The sequence below is a fragment of the Chlorocebus sabaeus genome, chromosome 16, assembly GCF_047675955.1.
Source record: "Chlorocebus sabaeus isolate Y175 chromosome 16, mChlSab1.0.hap1, whole genome shotgun sequence".
NCBI lineage: Eukaryota > Metazoa > Chordata > Mammalia > Primates > Cercopithecidae > Chlorocebus > Chlorocebus sabaeus.
In genome coordinates this window covers 29,492,272-29,505,301 of record NC_132919.1, presented here as the reverse complement: position 1 = coordinate 29,505,301, position 13,030 = coordinate 29,492,272, and the positions used below count along the sequence as shown (strand labels likewise).

Sequence of the window (13,030 nt, the reverse complement as noted above, 5' to 3'; positions counted from 1 at the left end):
CACTATAACCCAACTGGCAGCTTTTCTTCTTAGAACATGTAATTTTCTCTTCAGTACCCCATCCTAAATATTTAATTTATATAATCATATTACTAGAGCATCTCAAATATTTATTTACATATATTAATTAAAAGCACTCAAATCATAGGGCTCCAAAATGTATTTCAAAATAAATTCTGTTAAAGTAATATATTTCTTAGTCACTTTGTGGTTTATTGCACTTCCGGAACCAGCTATTGATAAACTTCCTCTTTTTCTACAGAAGCTATTTCAGTTTGCTAGAGGAACATTTTAAATCTGAATTGAACCACCCATTTTCCTTTCTTAGCCAAATCACCAAAATGTGCAGTTAGAACAAGAATTTAGCATTCTGCAAAAGAAGTTAACAGCTGAGGTAAGAAAATTTTCACACAATTTGGTTTGATCTTGCTTTATATAAAATTTTAAAAACTGTCATTAGTGTTTTAAACTTAAACTCTGATAGTCTAAAGATGTCTATAGCAGGTTTTTGTGGTTTTGTTGCATAGAATTAAAAAATACTCAGTGTTCAGCTTGCCTCAGAAAAACATTTTCACCTAGGTTTGTATAAGACCTTTTAAGTTTATTTAATATCTCTCACACACACACACACACACACAAACACAGACATATATTGAAACGGAGTCTTACTCTGTCTCCCAGGCTGGAGTACAGTGGCATGATCTCAGCTCACTGCAACCTCCACTTCCTGGGTTCAAGCAATTCTCCTGCTTCAGCCTCTCAAGTAGCTCGGATTACAGGCACCCACCACCACGCCTGGTTAATTTTTTTGTATTTTTAGTAGAGATGGGGTTTCACTATGTTGCCCAGGCTGGTCTCCTACTCCTGACCTCGGGTAATCCGCTCACCTTGGCTCCCAAAGTGCTGGGATGACAGGAGTGAGCCACTGCTCCCAGCCACAATCATATTTGTTAACCTTAGTTTTATAATTAAAAATAAACTATGGTCATGGCAGATAAAGGTAAGGGTTAGAAATAGAACTAGATTCCATGGGCTATGACTGAATTTATAACCTCCAAAATATTAATTGTTAAAAGTTCTAATGTACTTTTAATAAAATTTTCCTGTACACAATATAATCCATAAATTAAAATTTTTGTATCCCCTTTAGTTTACATAGTAAGAATGGTCACCTTCACTCAGTTTAGAAAGAAAAAGAAATCAGATGTGGTATATGATTAATATTATTACTATTATTATATGTGCTTCATTATTATTATACATGCTTTATTTTTTACATATAGATTTTTATACTTAATAATGATGACATGAAAACATTATGGCTCATTTTGAAAGCTTACTAAGCCAAAAGTGTTAGTCAATAGTCAAACATGCACGCATATATTAATATCACCTACGTGTTTATGTCATATTATGAGACTTTAGAACATAGTATAAGATAGAAGAAACCCAAAGAATAAACAATAGAAAATTGTTAATATGCACAAAAGATGCTTGCTGTGGGTAAAATGGGCAAATAAAAACTGCAAAGAGTATTTTACACACACTTGTAATTTCAGGGAATAGTATGTTCATAGTGAGTGATATCCCATTTCAACACTTAATAAATACTCATGACTTTCTCTTAGAAGGATTTCTTCTAAGTAATTATTGTGGAAGTCAGAAAATAAAGATATTTATCTCTTTTTCAGATTAGGCTTGTCTATGTATTTTTCTGCTTCTAATATTTAGTTTATTTCATTATGCATATTAAGTCATAAAATCTTATTAAATTTTTTTCACTATCATATTTCATAAAATTAAACTAAAAAATTTCCCATGAATACTTATGGTGTGTTTTTGTCATCACAGAATCCCATACATTTGTTTTTTTGTTGCTGTTTTGTTTTGTTTTGAGACGGAGTCTCCCTCTGTCACCCAGGCTGGAGTGCAGTGGCATGATCTTGGCTTACTGCAACCTCTGCCTCCCAGGGTCAAGAGATTCTCCTGCCTCAGCCTCCCGAGTAGCTGGGATTACAGGCACCTGCCACCATGCCTGTATTTTTGTATTTTTAGTAGAAACAGGGTTTCACCATATTGGTCAGGCTGGTCTTAAACTCCTGACCTCAAGTGATCGGCCCGCCTCGGCCTCCCAAAGTGCTGGGATTACAGGCAGGAAACACTGCGTCTGGCCCCATACATGTTTTTAAAGGGTTATTCCCAAAACTAAAGTTTACTAGTAGTGCCTGTGTTTTCCAGCTAATTCCTACATAATTCCATTTAGAAGGGAACTTTAATTCTGATTAAGTTTGAATTGCAAAACATAAATCTGATGCCTTTCGACGTCCAAGCTTTAAAAAAAATCACCATAAAATTTTCAATAAACTAAAAAAAGGAGAAAAAAATTTTTTCAGTAAACTTACTTTAATTACTTTACATATAATTCCCGCCAACTCATATCTCCTTCCTTCATAAAGCATTTCTATTTCATAACTTTTCTATGAAAGACAGTATAGCACACATAGTGAAATGTGATAGAAAGAAAGGATTCTGGCACAAGATTAGCATGATTTTTGTATTAGTGCCACTACTTAGAGCTGTGATACTGCCAAGTTACCCAACATCTTGGTGTCTCAGTTTCCTTATCTGTAGGATGAAAAAACCACCACCTAGCTAATTAAAATAGGATACTGCTTAACCTTTGGTGGGTGCTCAGTAAATGGTCACTATCACGATACAAGATGGTCATCAAATACTTCCTACTGTAGGTGAAGGTCAATTTTTCTTTCCACTCTTCCTCAAGATGCAGAATGGCTGGTTTTTTCCTTTATCGTTTCAAAACTTCACTAGTCAGAGATAATACTACTGCTAAATTTTAATCTATTATGTTTGCATCACAACTTTTATTATATCAAAGTAATTGATACAGCTATCTATACTTGCCTTTGTCTAGGACATACTCTCCAAATCTTGATTCTCTTTAAAAGACAATGGCATACTTCCTATCATCTGCAACTTAACAGCATCAGTTTTAAATGCTGGACCCTTTAAGTACTTATGCACTATATTTATAAGAACAAGTCTATGGCCTGGCTTGGTAGCTCATGCCTGTAATCCCAGCACTTTGGGAGGCCAAGGTGGGCAGTTCACTTGAGTCCAGGAGTTCAAGACCAGCCTGGGTGACATGGTGAAACCCCACGTCTACAAAAAACACAAAAATTAGTTGGGCATGGTGGCACGCACCTGCAGTTCTAGCTTCTCTAGGGAGGCTGAGGTGTGAGGATCGCTTGAGCCCAGGAGCTGGAGGTTGCATTGAGCTGAGATTGCACCACTGCACTGCAGCCTGGGTGACAGAGCTAGACCCTGTCTCCGAAAGAAAGAAAGAAAAAAAAAAAAAAAAAAGGACATGTCTTATACATGGGGACTCTTGCTTCACTGTAACTGTCTTTAAAATGTTTAGTTACACTTATGTTTTTCTTTTTAAAATACTCTAAATATTCAGCAAAGAAAAAGAACCAAAATCACAGATTTAAACTTCATCAAAGTGCCAGCCTATAATAATGAGTAAAATACTGGCATATGAGGGCTGACAAATTTGGTATTTGCTTGAGCAGCAGACTAAGGGATTTCTAGAAAAACTCTATATAAAATATACACAGGTACACGGGTTCTTTGGAGTAATTGCTAGGTATGCTTCTGGATAGTGTCAGGAAAAAACGGTGGGGGAGAGGATGGTAAGGATATTCACAGCAGACAGGAGAGCCTGAAATGAAAGGTAAATGAATTTGAACGGATGGTTCATTCTGGTCCTCCATTTTAGAAAGCAAGCTCCTCTTTACCGGCTCCCTGCACTCACACACACAGGCCAGCCACGACAGGGCAGCATTTTGCCGTTGCTTCTTTCATCTACTTCAATCATCTGCCCCCACCCCCAACTTCTTCATTTTGCCTGCTTCAATCATCTACACTGCCTTCTTGCTAATTATATGACCACTGCTTTTTTTTCAGCTGTTTATTAACTTTTCTTCTTTTCTGTATCTTCTCTAGTCAATTGACCTTCCTCTTTTCTGTTTGCTGCTTCCTAGAGTTTTTTTTTTCTCTTTTGTGTTATTCATATTTCTTTGCATTGCCTTTTATCTTATTCTAAATCTTCTCCTCCTTTTTATTCCCCTGCCCAATATTGTTCTTTCCCTACAGAAAAATGTTGGTACTTCAGGTACACACCACTTACATATTTTAAAATGTGTATGCTAAATAACCTTCCACACACTGACCTCATTACCTCTGGGAAAAAAGTCAGTTTTTTCCACTACTATATTCCCTATTTCTTCTTCTTTTAAATCTTTCTCCTGCTTCTCTGGACTGTGCTGAATTGCCATCATAGAATTCTAATACAGTTTCTAGTATTCTGATGTCGCAGATCCTAGGAGGATAAAAAGCTAACTGAAGAGTGGTAGAAAGTGTTAGGATAGGTGAAAAACGGAATTTGGTTTTAATATTGCCATAACCATTAACTGACAAGTGAAAATCTCATACATGGAGGGTTCCACCAGCTTACTACTGACATTAGAGGACAGGAGCCTATCAAAATTGATCTTACAAACTAACGTGGATTTATAATTAAGTTCCTGTTTGGGCTCTTTCCTTCTCTAATTCCTTTTTCAGCTAACTGAAAAGAGGAACCGTATGGTTTCCTTATTTTAAGCAAAGTTACAAAAGAGGAAACATTTTTGGCTAAAGACAATTCATGGCTTGTATTTTCTGATGCTTTGGATAGCATTAAAACACATTTTAAAAATGAAATTCTGAAGAATAAGAATTTTTTCCATTGTTTAAAGAAGCCCCCTCCCTTTTTTTCTGTAATCTATAAGAATAATGGGTAGGAACTGCATGGATGATGACCATCTAAAGATGATTCAAATCCCTATATCTATGCCAAAAGTGTTCACATTTTCCCTTTTAAATCTTTTGCAAAATGGATAAAAAGCAGAATTTATTAATTTATATCACTGCCTCTGCTTATATTCTGGTAGTACTAGTAAAAAGCAAAAAGTAAAATGGAAAGGAATCAAGAAGCCCAATACAGGTTAAATGTTTACTGTACTCCTGATATATAAGGCATTATACTACAAAGAAATCAAAACATAAAAACATGAGGCAATAAAGGGTAGTAAGAAGAACGTAGGCTTTGGAATCAGGTGGCCCTGGGTACAAACTCCCAATCTGTCACTTAGAGTGGTAAAACATCAGGCAAACCATTTAACTCATTTGACGCTGTCTCTTTATCTGTAAATAAAAGACCCCCTTACCTTCCTCATAAAGTAAAGATTCAGTGAAATAAAGTATGCAAAGCTGGGATAGTATAACACATAGTATGCTCTAGATAAGTATTTTTCTTTCTCCTTTCTGCCTTCTTCAAGGTTCTTTATAATCTTGTTCGAGGAAGTAGGTATAAGAAAATGTGAAAAGTAATAAAAAATAAACAGTTACTTAAGAGAATAGAAGTGTGAGTGAGGGACATACATGAATTATGTAAGGAACCATTAAAAACAATAAATGAGAGCTAGGGGGAATTCAGTAAATGACTGATCTGTTTGGGCTGTAGTCAGTCACTGAGAACTTGGGTTAAGAAGGGGAATTTAAACTGAGGTCTGAAAGATGAGGACAGATTCAGATATGTAGCCAGAAAGAGGAAGAGGCTAGGTGTGGAAGAAGGGAAGAAAAAAAAAAAAACCAAAACATTGAGCATGGTAAAAAACAGCATAAAAGTGTCTGTTTTGCGGGTGGCGGGGGGGAAGTGTGTGCTTAGAAAGTATGCAAGGTGGGAAAGGGATGCATTTGGCTGGATAAGAAGTTTCAGTCATGATATGTGAATCTGGACTGGTTAACTCAAGCAAGAAGGAAGAAAACTCAATTTAGACGTTTTATCTTAACAGGCCAGGCATGGCGGCTCACGCCTGTAATCCCAGCATTTTGGGAGGCTGAACTGGACAGATCACTTGAGGTCAGGAGTTGGAGACCAGTTTGGACAACTTGGTGAAACCCTGCCTCTACTAAAAATACAAAAATTAGCCAGGTGTGGTGGTGCACGCCTACTGTAGTTCCAGCTACTCGGGAGGATGAGGCACAAGAATTGCTTGAACCCAGGAGGTAGGTTGCAGTGAAACAAGGTCATACCACTGCACTCCAGCCTGGGTGACTGAGCAAGACTCTGTCTCAGTCAAAAAAAAAAAAAAAAAAAAAAAAAAAAAGGAAGTTTTATCTTAACAGAAAGAGAAAACCCTCAAGCAAGGGAGTAGTAACCTGATCATGCATGCTTTTAAGATTAATTCAGCAGTGTGCAGGAGAGTTCAAAAAAGAACTGTTTTAAAATTTAGACTTGAATATAGGGGAAAAAAATCACATACCTTTTCTTCTACTAAAACAGGGTCATTTATCTTCACTGTGTACCAAGTGGTAGAGGAGTAAGCAATGAAAACTATTTAGATACGCTGAAAAGGTAATCTGTAAAACCTTTATTGCACCTTCCAACAGAACACCAAATCTCTCTAAATACAGGCTTATGAGTGAGAAGAACTATAGTTTCTAATCATGTATACCAATATCTAACACCCTAAGATTTTCTATTCCCTAATGTTAAGAGATAACCAAATGGTTGCCATTGTGCTTGATGATGTGCAAAACAAGTATATTATACTAAAAGTTGCAAATTGTCTCAGTAGAACTCCTCACTTTAGAGAAAAGGCAATTGAGAACAGGAAAGGTTAAGCAACTAGTTCTCATGGTTAGATAGGTAGTTAGATGGGAGAAGTAGAACTGAAACTTAACTCTCCAAGTTTTAGCATCTACCACTTCCCAGAAAAAGCCCTACCTGCCAAACTTTCATATGTGCCTTATTTTCCTGTGCCCACATTGTTGCTCTCCCTGGCTGGAAATTTGTTTAATTAGTTCTTACAGACCTTTTAAAATTCAGTTCCAGTTTTACTTCACTGAAGCCTTCCCAGGCTAGGTTAACTTCTCGGTACTTCTCCTGCATACCTTTATGAGAAAGCTTATCAAATTATTGTAATTGGGCCAGGCGTGGTGGCTCACACCTGTAATCCCAGCACGTTGGGAGGTCGAGGGGGGCGGATCACCTGAGATCAGTTCTCGACCAGCCTGGCCAACATGGTGAAACCCCGTCTGTGCTAAATATACAAAAATAAGCCGGGCGTGGTGATGCGTCCCAGCTACTTGGAGGCTGAGGGAGAAGAATCACTTGAACCCAGGAGGCGGAGTTTGCAGTGAGCCCAGATCACACCACTACACTCCAGCCTGGGTGACGACAGAGTTAAGACTGTCTACAAAAAGAAAGAAAGAAAGAAAGAAAAAATTATTGTAATTATTTTTTAGGTTTTTTTTCTTTCTTCTTTTTATTTAGAGATGGGATCCCACTATGTGGTCCAGGCTGTTCTTGAACTCCTGGCCTCAATCAATCCCCCCACCTTGGCTTCCCAAAGTGCTGGGATTACAGGCATGAGCCACCACGCCTGGCTTTTACTGTTTGCTTCTACCACTAGAATCTGAAACACCTGAAGGCAGTAACTATCTTTTTTTTTTTTTTTAATTTTTTAAAATCTCCTAAACCTAGAACAGGGCTCCACACAAATGTGGCATTTACCAATAAATGAATGAAAGCAGCAGCAGGACTACTTGACCAACTGGATTGAATTTATTCCACCAGATTCAGAGATCACTCTAGGATTTTAAGCGTGGGACTCTGAGTTGAATTGAATCCTTTAAAAATATGCAATCTTAACATCAGGCTACCATGCTACAGAGACACTGAGGATGCTGCAAAGATTACTAATAGACTCTGTGTCTGTGCCTAAGAAACTGAGTGGTACCATTAACAGATATAGAGAAGTCGGAAGAAGAGTCCGTTGTGAGGGTAAAGATGAATTCCATTTTAAATATGTTAAATTTCCTGATAGTGGGATGGAGATATATATATGTGTTTATATATATATACACACATATATACATATATACATACGTGTGTGTGTATATATATGTGTATATATACATAAAAACATCCACCAAGAAGTCATACAAATAGAATTAGGACAAAGAAGATGTAGACTGGAGGTAGAGATTTGGGAATTGTGGCATAAAGCTGAGAACTAAAATCTTACAGAATCAGGAAAAAAGAGAAGTAGGTAAGGGTGAGGACTGAATATCAATTAACCATATTTAGAAGGCAGAAGAAAAAGAGCTAGTGAGAGTAACATGAAAGGAAGACTGATTACAAAAAGCTACTTGAATATTAGTGAAGGAACAGTAGTGACTAATGTGGTCAAGGAGGGGAGGGGAGAGAAGAAATAAAAAAAAATTGGATTAGGTAATAGATGGTCACTAGTGTTCTTCAAGGCAGGAGAATCAATATATTTCTAGTAGTAAATGGTGAAAAAAGGTAGAGAGCACATGGATCCAGCATATAGAGCCTATGCATTTTGAGAAGTATGACTGAAGTGAAGTACTGAAATATAATGAAGCTAGAGGGGCAGCAGAGCCAAGTGCAGAACTTGTATTAATAAAAGAAGAGAGACCACTGCTTATGAGGTCCAAATGCTGTATGATGGGTTAGAGTACACCCAAGAGTTGTTACACCAAGCCTACAGTGTATCAAGTCTAAATTAGGAATAATAACTACTAATCAACTACTACTAATTAGGAATAATGTCTACCTACTTTATGCCAGGCATTATAATGAAAAGTCAAATTTTTAACTAGACACCAATGATGCCTGTCTTTCTCTTTCATTTTAAACCCACTATAGGTAAGGAGGAAATATTCTGAAATGGATCCCAAATATTTCATCTTAATTTTGTTTTGTGGACACCTGAACAATACATTTTTTTCAAAGACAGAGACGATTACAACAGAGAAGCAGCCACGGCCCACCTTAGTCACATCATTAATGTCACATGTATTGGCTAATTCTCAAAACACAACAGGGAATCCTTTGGGTCAACCAATGCAATTCAACGACATTTCTTCTAGACAATCAGTAACACCTGCCAAAGTCACTGCTGGACAACCAACACCAGCTGTCTATATCTCTTCTGAAAAACCAGCAGCACATACTTCTGCTGGACAACCACTTGCCTACAACACCAAACAACCAACACCAATGGCCAACACCTCCTCCCAGCAAGCTGTGTTCACCTCTGCCAGACAACTACCATCTGCCCATACTTCTACCACACAACCACCAACGCCATTTGTCTACACTTTCACTCAACAATCATCAACTGTCCAGATCCCTTCTACAAAACTAATACCACCAACGGTTCATAATCCATCCACACAACCAATATCAACTGTCAAAAATTCACCTAGGAGTACACCAGGATTTATCTTAGATGTTACCAGTAACAAACAAACTCCACAAAAAAACAATTATAATTCAACAGCTGCCATACTAATTGGTGTACTTCTGACTTCCATGTTGGTAGCTATAATCATCATTGTACTTTGGAAATGCTTAAGGAAACCAGTTTTAAATGATCCAAATTGGGCAGGTAGATCTCCATTTGCTGATGGAGAAACCCCTGACATTTGTATCGATAACATCAGAGAAAATGAAACATCCACAAAACATACCTCAGTCATTTCACTTACACCCTGGAAACCAAGCAAAAGCACACTTCTAGCAGATGACTTAGAAATTAAGTTGTCTGAATCAAGTGAAAACACTGAAGACTCCAACAACCCCAAAACAGAGAAAACAAAAGATCAAGTAAATGGTACATCAGAAGATAGTGCTGATGGATCAACAATTGGAACTGCTATTTCTTCTTCAGATGATGCAGATCTGCCTCCACCACCTCCCCTTCTGGATTTGGAAAGACAGGAAAGTAACCAATCTGACAAACCCATAATGACAATTGTATCTCCTCTTCCAAATGATTCTACTAGTTTCCCTCCATCTCTGGACTGTCTCAATCAAGACTGTGGAGATCATAAATCTGAGATAATACAATCATTTCCACCCCCGCCTGACTCACTTAACTTGCCCATGCCACCGGTAGATTTTATGAAAAATCAAGAAGATTCCAACCTTGAGATCCAGTATCAGGAGTTCTCTATTCCTCCCAACTCTGATCAAGATCTTAATGAATCTCTGCCACCTCCACCTGCAGAACTGTTATAAATATTACAACTTGCTTTTTAGCTGATCTTCCATCCTCAAATGACTCTTTTGTTTTTCTTTATATGTTAACATATACAAAATGGCAACTGATAGTCAATTTTGATTTTTATTCAGGAACTATCTGAAATCTACTCAGAGCCCATGTGCATAGATGAAACATTTTTTTAAAAAGTTATTTAACAGTAATCTATTTACTAATTATAGTTCCTATCTTTAAAGTATAGTACATTTTACATATGTAAATGGTGTATGTTTCAATAATTTAATCACTCTGAAACAATCTACATATACTTATTATTACCCTAGTACAGTTTTTTTTTCTCCCTGAAAAGCTGTGTATAAACTTATTGTGAATAAACTTTTATGTTTCCATTTCAAAGACTGGGGTGGAGAGGAATAAGAGACTAAGTATACACTCCAAGTTTTAAATTAATACCTCAAGTATTAAATAAATATTCCAAGTTTGTGGGAATGGGAGATTAAAATGCATGTTTGAGAATAGAGAAACTTTCTTCTTGGTTTCATCACGAAGAGTAAAGCAAACATGTTAAAACACCAACTGAAAGGTTGGGTTAAAGACATTTACCCTGAAAAAAATAAGGATATATCATGAAATGTAAATATTTTCCTATCATGTCGTGGGGAGGCACAAATTTTAAAACTAGCATCTTTAAAACGTTTCTTCTTTATAAACACCCAAACAAAATCAAATTTTATAAAGAAAAAAAAGAAAAAGAAGACTATGGTTTCATTCTAAATACGGGTGATTTTGGGTGATTTTTTTTTTCAGGAAAAAAGACTATCAAAACACAGATGATTCTCAACTTTTTACTAAACTTATACTTTCTGATGCTATCCACTCTTAAATCACCTTTCTTATACAGAATTTCATCTTTATCCATTATCTGACAATTGGTAAGTCTGAGTTATTAGAGTAGGAATGGGCCCAATCTTTGTCAAAGTCAAGAGTGGTCAGTAGCCTGAGATTTTGGGGATGCCAGCCTGTGTCTGCAGAAGCGCTCCTTTGCCCAACAAGCACATACTCTTCCTCATTAGTCCCATTTAACTCCAGTGGGAAACAAGCACTTAGAATAAAATGGTAGCCCAGTCTTGGAGAATCACTCAGAGTTCTGGGATTTTCAGAATAGAACATAGCATTTATTCATAGCACTGGCATTCATGACATTAACAAAGCTCCATATTTAATAAGAACCAGTAGGGTTTTGGACACATGAATTTTACGTACAATGTTTTTCCTAAAATCTTTCAAGCCATCTTTACTAACCATTAATATTTTAATCTGTAGAAACACTTCCTTGAGCTTCTTTTCCTGAATAAGCGTAATACTTATTGTCATATTATATTACATCTTTTGTCTTCCTCATTAAAAAGTTTCTTTCATGTATTCTTCAAAGTTAGTACTTTTTTTTGAGACAGAGTCTCACTCTGTCACCCAGGCTGGAGTGCAGTGGCATGATCTTGGCTCACTGCAACGTTCGCCTTCTGGGTTAAAGTGATTCTCCTGCCTCAGCCTCCTGAGTAGCTGGGACTACAGATGTGCACCACCATGCCTGGCTAATTTTTTTTTTTTTTTTTTTTTTTTTTTTTTTTTAGTAGAGACGGGGTTTCACCATATTGGCCAGGCTGGTCTTAAACTCTTGACCTCGTGATCCACCTGCCTCAGGCCCTCAAAGTGCTGGGATTACAGGTGTGAGCCACCGTGCCTGGCCCAAACTTAGTACTTTTAAAGGTAATTTCCTCAGCAGCAATCTGGAGTTGATAATTTCCTATTATTCTTTTGAATTTTAAGAATTTTTGTTATGGTAAATAAGATATGTTTTTATACTTGGCCAAGTCTTTGACATACTTAAAACATCATAACTCTTCTCATTTTACATTTATGATAGTTACTTAATGGGCTCTTTCCACATTTTTGTCCCTTTTTACCACCTTCTTTCCTGAAAGAAATATCGGGAAAAATAGGGAAATACCAATTTTCTTAGATTAAACAGGAACTGATTAGTTGACCATAGTCTTGTCTGGTATCTTTAAGTACTTTAAAGGGAGCTTTTCTCTTTCTGTTCTTTGTATAACAGGACAGACTACTGGCAGCAGCTGGGTTTTTATGTTGTCTTTTTTCCTTTTTTTAAAAGAAATTCTTTGCTGGGGGAAGAATAATTCACATTTAACCGCATGTAATTTTCCCCAATGAGGTCAGTGGAAGCTGAGCAGCCAAACAGTGGCAATCCTTACTAATCAGCAGGAAGAGATATAAACTAATAAATATAGGACAGAAGAAAATGCTGGAACAAAGAAAAATCTTTTAGAGAAAAGATTAAAGAATTAAGATCCAGAAGAGAAAGTTTATTTCATGAATACTGCAAAAGAACAAGGCGCAGGGGAATAAAAGGTAGATTAAAGTTCACACCACATACTAGTGGGGCTCTTAACCAGAACAGCATTAACCAGAGTCAGACACAACACTGAAGAGCATTTGGTTCAACTCCTTTTGTTTGTTAACTACTGAGAAAACAGGACCAGAGAAAGTAAGTGACATGCTTAGAAGCGGTACTAAAAGCTGAGTTTGCTCCCTGACTACTGGTTCAACACTCTTTTCACTAATATAGGACCAAAGAGCACCTACATCATGTACTGAAACATACATATATCACATAAGTCTTCTATTTGGTGTGAATGGTGAGGGACACAAATGAATCCAATGCGGCTGATCTTTAACTGTTGTTCTTACCTAATTCTGATCAAAAAGTAAAGTAGCACCTTTGGGAACCTATAACTAAAACATTGTGGTACTGGTATATGACTAAACAAACAGATCAATGGAACAGAAGAAAAAGT

At 36.9% G+C, this 13,030-nt stretch overlaps 2 protein-coding genes across 4 annotated transcripts in view; one reads left to right on the top strand and one right to left on the bottom strand.

The window, feature by feature from the left end:
• Positions 1-13,030, bottom strand: part of NF1 (neurofibromin 1) — a 287,975-nt gene that overhangs the window by 60,190 nt on the left and 214,755 nt on the right. The gene's annotated exons all lie outside the window — the stretch shown is intronic.
• On the top strand, positions 100-12,287 carry EVI2B (ecotropic viral integration site 2B). 2 transcript variants are annotated; one of them, XM_073004834.1, is made up of 3 exons: positions 100-394; positions 5,916-6,129; positions 8,798-12,287. In XM_073004834.1, exon 3 carries the CDS (start codon positions 8,819-8,821, stop codon positions 10,172-10,174), a length of 1,356 nt encoding a protein of 451 aa, XP_072860935.1. In that variant the 5' UTR covers positions 100-394; positions 5,916-6,129; positions 8,798-8,818; the 3' UTR covers positions 10,175-12,287. The 2 variants fall into 2 exon arrangements, with proteins under 2 accessions (XP_072860935.1, XP_008009145.2); XM_008010954.3 differs by lacking the exon at positions 5,916-6,129 and having other exon boundaries at positions 101-394.

Excerpts from the sequence above, each read along its gene's own strand:
- EVI2B (XM_073004834.1), top strand. The coding sequence starts at position 8,819 with ATGGATCCCAAATATTTCATCTTAATTTTGTTTTGTGGACACCTGAAC.